At 45.1% G+C, this 7,500-nt stretch overlaps 1 protein-coding gene across 1 annotated transcript in view; it reads right to left on the minus strand.

Moving 5' to 3' along the window:
• LOC143287847 (uncharacterized) overlaps window positions 1-7,500 on the minus strand; it is a 200,786-nt gene that overhangs the window by 186,925 nt on the left and 6,361 nt on the right. The window contains exon 2 of the mRNA XM_076596086.1: window positions 5,880-7,500. This exon is cut by the window's right edge and continues 243 nt beyond it. Within this exon, the coding sequence (XP_076452201.1) occupies window positions 5,880-7,282 (1,403 nt within the window). The 5' untranslated portion in view covers window positions 7,283-7,500. The remainder of the gene's footprint in view (window positions 1-5,879) is intronic.

Raw genomic sequence — 7,500 nt, forward strand, 5'->3', positions numbered from 1 at the left:
AGCGACATTTTTTTTTTCTCTCACACTGGCCTACACATGAACACGCACACACACACACACACACACACACACACACACACACACACACACACACGCTCTCTCTTTCACACACACACACGCGCGCGCGCGCGCGCACAAACATGCACACACACACACACACACACACACACACACACACATACACACACACGCTCTCTCTCTTTCTCTCTCTCTCTCACACACACACACACACACACACACACACACACACACAGAGTGATAGAGAGAGACACACAGAGAGAGACACAGAGAGAGACAGACAGACAGACAGACAGACAGAGACACAGAGAGAGAGAGAAGAGTAACGGTATATGGAATGTTTTTTCTTCTTTTTTTAAAAGACAGAAGAATGTACGGGTGCCTGGGGCGGTGGTGGGGGGGGGGGGGGGGGGGAGGGGGAGATCGAGCGATCAAAGATCGAAGGGAAGAGCTAAGAAGATTATAACTGCATGACAATACCACTCTGAGAATAACCGGTGTATCAGGACAAAACATATACCCTATCCAAAAAAACACAAAAAAAACACCCATACCCAGGTAGAAAACATTGAAGGAAAATACAGGCCTAATCCAAAGTCCTGAGTTTTATAGAACACATGGATAAAGGTTCGTTGATTAAACGTACTGGTGGGTACACATCCAGCTAGAAATTTAGTGATAACATGTCAGTGTATTAATTAAAAGGAAAAAAACAACAACGTTTTTGTGTCATGTTCAGTTGTTATGATTATAATGTGTGTGTGGCAGGACTCATACAGTTCCCTCAATGAAAATCATTTGACACCCACACTTGATTTACACTCTGATGTTTGTAACAAGTTAAGGAACATTTCTTATTCTTATGATGATGATGGTCATGATGATGATGATGACGATGATAAAGACAACAACAATAATGAGAATAGCAACGAAAACAACAACAATAATAATGATGATGATAGTATTTACATTGCGCTTAATCTTGTTCAAAGACAAATTTTAAAGCACTTTCAATTTATTTGATAATAAAATTAGGAGAGTTTTTTGTTTGTTTGTTTTTTTTGTGTGTGTGTTTTTGTTGTTGTTGTTGCTGCTGTTTTTGTTTCTTCGTTGTCGTTGTTGTTGTTGCTGTTGTTGTTGTTGTTTTTATGTAAAGCATGTAGAACAGTTTCTGGATAAAGTGCAATGAAACTATCGATATTAGTATTGCCATCATCATCATCTTCATCGTAATCGTCATCATCATCACCATCATAAGTTACTAGTAGTGGTAGTAGTAGTAGTATTGCGATGATGGTAATGATAATGGTGATGTTGCTGATGATGATGATGACCATTATTACTATCTTATTTGTTGATAATGATGACGATGATGACAATGATCATAATCATAATCATGATGATGATGATTATTATCATTACATTTTTTTCATATGTAAGTCATGCTACAAATTAAATGACATGAATCTCTCTCTCTCTCTCTCTCTCTCTCTCTCTCTCTCTCTCTCTCTCTCTCTCTTCATTATATTTTTTCACTGACGAACGAGTAGGCAGGCAGGCAGGCTTATCTGTCGGTGTGTGTCCTCATATGGGAGAAGAGGCCGATTCTGGATGCGCAGCACTTCCCACAGGTGTTGCAAGGGAAAACGTCTCCAGAAGTTGAGCCCTGCTTCCTTCGCTCACGCTTCTCCTTAATGGCCAGCGTTCTCTTGTTTTCAAACGTCTTTATGCCACTAGAGCACAGCATACTCCAGCGAGTGCGGTTCAAGGGCGTCAGTTTCCCAGGAAGCGATGTCTATGCCACAGGCTTTGAGGTTTGTCTGCAAGGTGTCCTTGAAGCGCTTGCAGGGTCTTCCAAGTTCGCGGTGGCCTCCCTTCAGCTGGCCATACAAGAGCACCTTCGGGATCCTGCTGTCTGTCATGCGGACAACGTGTCCTGTCCAGCGTAGATGGCACTGGATCAGCAGGCTTTCCATGCTGTGCAGGCCGCTCCTCTAATCTTCTACATGCGTGTTAAACACACGAGCAGGGTTCAGGAACCGGCAGGTCTGAACATATGTCGACCTGAGAGACCCATTATGTGGGCCTGGAAGGTCGGAGAAAAATGATCTCCACCCTTAGCCCACCAGGTATCAACAGAGACTTATATACTTAAATCTGCATTCATTAAAGGGTAGAAGGCTAAGAGGGTATTTAACAGAAACATACAAAATGTTAAATTGCTATAAAGAAGTCAATGTGAATAATATTTTCAGAACGTCAGGTTATGAGAGTACAAGAAATACGATGATGAAAATTTGTAAAGAGCACTGTAACACTAACCTAAGGAAAAATTCATTAGCTAATAGAATTGCACAAAATATGGAATGCACTACCTATCGAAACTAAACTTGCACAAACTACTAATGTGTTTAAAAAAAAAATCTCCTTGACATGAACATCAGTTTAAAAGAAAAATTTATTGACTTTGACGCGTGATTTACAGTACGTGTAAAAGAAAACATATGTGTATCCCACAAATAAAAGGAGACCGATATTGAAGGGGACATTTAAAAAATGCCGTGAGGCCTAGGCAGTCAAATGCCAGTCCCTACACTACTACTACTACTACTACAACTACTACTACTACTACTACAGGTGCGCTGAAACTGGGGACCGAACGAAGGGCACTGGGACAAAATCCAGCGCTCAAACCACTCGGCCACCGCGCAACCTTCGGTATAAGGACGGCAATAAATAATGCAGAGGAGGCCAATTTCTCTGGGGGGCCGGGGGAGGGGGAGGGGGGGGTGGTGGAACTTGAGACATATGACGCCGACACACGTTGTCACGATTCAGCCATAATTCATACCTCGTACCAGCAGTCGATCTTCTTCTTCTTCTCCTCCTCCTCCTCCTCCTCCTTCTTCTTCTTCTTCTTCTTCTTCTTCTTTCTTCCTTTCTTTCTTCTTCTTCTTCTTCTTCTTCCTTTCTTTCTTTCTTTCTTTTTCCTTTCTTTCTTTCTTCTTCTTCTTCTTCTTCTTCTTCTTCTTCCTTCCTTCCTTCCTTCCTTCCTTTCTTTCTTTCTTCCTTTCTTTCTTCTTCTTCTTCTTCTTCTTCTTCTTCTTCTTCGTTCGTGGGCTGCAACTCCCACGTTCACTCGTATGTACACAGAGAGACAGACACGGACAGAGAGGGAGAGAGAAAGGAGAATGAAAGAAAGCAGTCAGAGAAAAGTTCACAGTAAAAAAAAAATCCACAAAAAAACACAGAAATTAAGCTGAAACACACACACACACACACACACACACACACACACACACACACACACACACACACACACACACACACAAACACACAAGGTTTTCCCCCAATTTCTGTTGGAAGCAAATTCTGTTTCCGACTCGAGCCAAACACACAAGACACTCAGTTCAGTTCAGTTAACTACTCAAGGAGGCGTCACAGCGTTCGGATAAATCCATATACGCTACACCGCATCTGCTAAGCAGATGCCTGACCAGCAGCGTAACCCAAGGCGCTTAGTCAGGCCTTGAGGAGGAGGGAGGAGGGGGGTGAAGGGATACATAAACAAATAAACGGATATGTCTTCAAATTAATGAATAAGTAAATAAGAATAAAGAAATAAATAATCTAGAAATAAAGATATATATCTTTAATTAAAAGTAAACAAATAGGTATAGAAAGACACTCGTACTAATCAAAATGAAGCCATGTTGATTATTGCCAAGTCGAACGCAAACTGGTCACAATATCCGTCGCGTTAGGATTTAAAAGCCAACTAGTTGAACACTGGATAATGTCAAAAGTTTGATTAAAGGGGAGAGAGAGAAATGGAGGTGTGGGGGACGGGGGGGGGGGGGGGGGGGGGGGGGGGGTCGAGAGAGAGAGACAGAGAAGAGAGATAACGATAACGATAACGATTTTTTTTTTATTCAGATAAAGGCCAAAGCCCCTTACTGAAGGGGGTGACATTAAAGAAAGATAAATAAGGTTTTATATGACACACTATGCATCTGCAACACAAACCAACCAAAAAAATAGCTAACACAGATGTTCAACAACATTCACGTCGAAACAATTCTCAATCTCTTCAATGCCTCATATATATATAAATGGCCAAGTTACACAGAGTAGATTCATGTCTTGACGACATGAGCAAATTAAATCTAAAGTTAGATGGATCTTTATAATACTTTGGTTGGATTAGTTTTTATCTGAGGTCACTCAAGGCAGGGCAACATAACACAAAATGTAGCTCGTCTTCCTTACCCAGATTACATAAACGACAAGTAAACACAGATTCCCTTAAATTTCCGTATCTAAAACAATGAGTAGCAATATCAGAAACACCAAATCTAAATTTTGGCAATGCACATTTTATAAATCTGTTCAATACCAACTCAATGTATGGGTCGATGACATGCGAGAGAGAGAGAAGAGACAGGCACACTGAAAGACAGACAGACAGACAGACAGACAGACAGACACACGCGCACAGACTAACAACGAGTTAGGTCATAAAGAAGCCAGTTGAAGAGAACACTGGATAATGTCAAACGGTCGATTAAAGGGGACAGAGAGAGAGAGAGAAAGGGGGGGTAGGGGGAGTTGAGAGAAAGAGAGAGAGAGACAGGAGGGGTGGGAGAGAGAGAGTGGAGAGAAAAGAACAGAGACAGAACAGACAGACAGACAGACAGACAGAACAGACAGACAGACACGCGCACACAGACAAACAACGGGAATGCCTCTGAAAATTCCCATCCTTCAGACGCGTGCCATGAGCGTTAGCATTTGTCTCCACCTTTGTGGTGCCCCTTGCTCGTGCGTGGATATGTATGCGCGTACTGCGCATAATTATAATTATTTTTAAATGTGTCCATCTGAGAGAGACAGAGAGAGACAGAGACAGAGAGAGACAGAGACAGAGAGAGAGAGGCGGTGGGGTGGACATGTTGGGAGTTGGGAAAGAGAGAACGAACGAACGAACGAACGAACGAACGAAGTTTTTGTTGTTTTTTTGGAATAAGCATACATTTGCTTTTTTTCATCCAGACCTCAGAGCAAAATGGAAAATGAATCAATCCAAACATCCACAAAGTAACAAGGAGATGTAGAAATAAGGACATGACATTCACGTACACATTTAAACGTGCACGTGTACATAATCCTGATACAAACATCATATTATGAAGGAAGAGAGAGAGAGAGAGAGAGAGAAAGTGAGAGAAGGAGAGGGGGCGAGAGTGAGAGAAGACTGATAGTGATTTTTTTTTAAATGTAAGACATAAAACAACCACAATACCAACAAAGGACCAATGAAAGAAATGATAATAAATTATCTAAAAAAAACAACAACAACAAACAAGCAAACAAACCAAGCAAACGCAATCGTTTGGCAACAACAACACACAGACACACACACACACACACACAACACACACACACAGACACACGCACGCATGCACGCACACACACACGCACACACACACAAACACAGAGACACACACCACTAACACACACACACACACACACACACACACACACACACACAAAAACAACACCAACAACACTAACACACCACACACACACACACACACACACACACACACACACACACACACACACACCACAACACACACACAAAAAACACCCCAAAAACACTAACACCACACACACACACACACACACACACAACACGCACACACACACACACACACAAAACACTAACACACCACACACACACACGCACAACACACACACACACACACACACACACACAGAGAGAGAGAAAGAGACAGAGAGACAACACACACACAAACACACACACACAAAACAAACACAAAAAACACAAAACCACTCACCCAAAATTGCTGTTCCGATGCGAACCCTTCTTGGTAAACTTGCGCCCCACGCTCACCGCATCCTCCTCTTCGTATACCGACGACGTGTCGTCGCGAGAGCTGACGCCACCATCACGACCACCACCACCACCACCACCACCACCCTCAGAAGAAGAAGGAGGAGGAGGAGGAGGAGCAGCAGTAGCGGCACCAGCAGGCGCCGTTCCAGAGTCAGAGCCCTCCTTTCCAGACTCCATCCCGTGTCTTCTCCACACAGGCACGTCCTCCTTCGCTCGCCAGGCCTCGGCTGACATCGTGTAGGCGTCGCCCGCCGGAGGACGATTCGGGTTGTTGTGGTTGTGGTGAGGATTCTGCTGGTTTGTGCCGTGACTGCCACTGCCGCCACCGCCACCGCCTCCGGCACCACCACTACCACCACCAACACCACTACTACTACTATTATTATTACTGCCGCCCCCGCTGCTGTGCTGATTCGGGTAATGGTGGCTGGGGTGGTTGTTGTTGTTGTTGTTGCTGCTGCTGCTGCTACCAGCACCACCACCACCTCCTCCTCCACCTCCTCCTCCTCCTCCTCCACCACCAGTACCACCACTATTACCACTGTTGCTGTGGCTCGCTTCTGCTCCTGCTCCTGTTCCTGTTCCTGGTCCTGGTCCTCCACCCGCCACCCGGCCTGTCACACTGCCTCGCTGAGGGCTCGGGTGGGAGGCGTTGTAGTGCGCTTTGCTAACCGGGTGGTGGTGGTGGAGGAGGGTGTTGGGGTGGGCGTGGGTGTGGGGTGGAGGGTTGCGACTGGTCTGCGCGCCTCCCGCGTGGGGGTGGTTTGGGTGGCGGTGGTGGGGGTTCGGGTTGTGTTGTTGTTGAGCAGGGGGAGGGGGAGGAGGAGTGTCTTTGGAGGGGGTGGGTTTTCCTGCGGGTGGTGGTGGTGGTGGTGGAGGTGGGGCGTTGTTTTCTGAGCCTGGGCGGCTGCTACTGATACTACTACTGCTACTGGTACTAGTAGTAGTAGTGCTGCTGCTGTTGTTGTTGTTGCCCGGGGGCGTGTTTTTCTTGGAGGGGGGCTGTTTTTGGTTGGGGTGGGACGGCGGGGACTTCTCCGGCTGGGTCCCTGTAGCGTTCATGGCTCTGCCTGTTGCTGCTTCTGCTGCTGCTGCTGTTGGAGGGTTGTTGTTGTTGGTGGTGGTGGTGCTGGTGGATGTGGCTGCTATGTCCACCGCTGCCTCCTCTTCGATCTTCTCCAAGCTTTGGGTGAGGTTGAGCTTGTCCTTGTCTCTCTTCTCCACAGAACTGCCGCTCTTCACCGGCGCTAGCGGCTGCTGCAGAAGAATATCTCGTCGTCGGCTGTCGTCCGTTGAAAGTCCCCCGTTCGTTTTTTTAAAGTCAGAGTCTTTTCTCGATGACATAATAATGATAACAACAACAATAATAATCTTTTTTTTTTCTTTCTTTTCAGGTGAGAAATTTTTCGTGGAGAATGTGTCTGCCGTTTTGAACGCCCGTCTGTTGCTATCAAAACTGGTTGCTTTGGCAAGTAAGTATGCGAAAATTGAAGTTGTAATTTATAGTCTCTTTTTGGAAGTTCGCAGAAATGACGTTGTAGTTTATTGTCTGCTATATAAGT

Source organism: Babylonia areolata, chromosome 12 (genome assembly GCF_041734735.1).
Source record: "Babylonia areolata isolate BAREFJ2019XMU chromosome 12, ASM4173473v1, whole genome shotgun sequence".
NCBI classification, from domain to species: domain Eukaryota; kingdom Metazoa; phylum Mollusca; class Gastropoda; order Neogastropoda; family Buccinidae; genus Babylonia; species Babylonia areolata.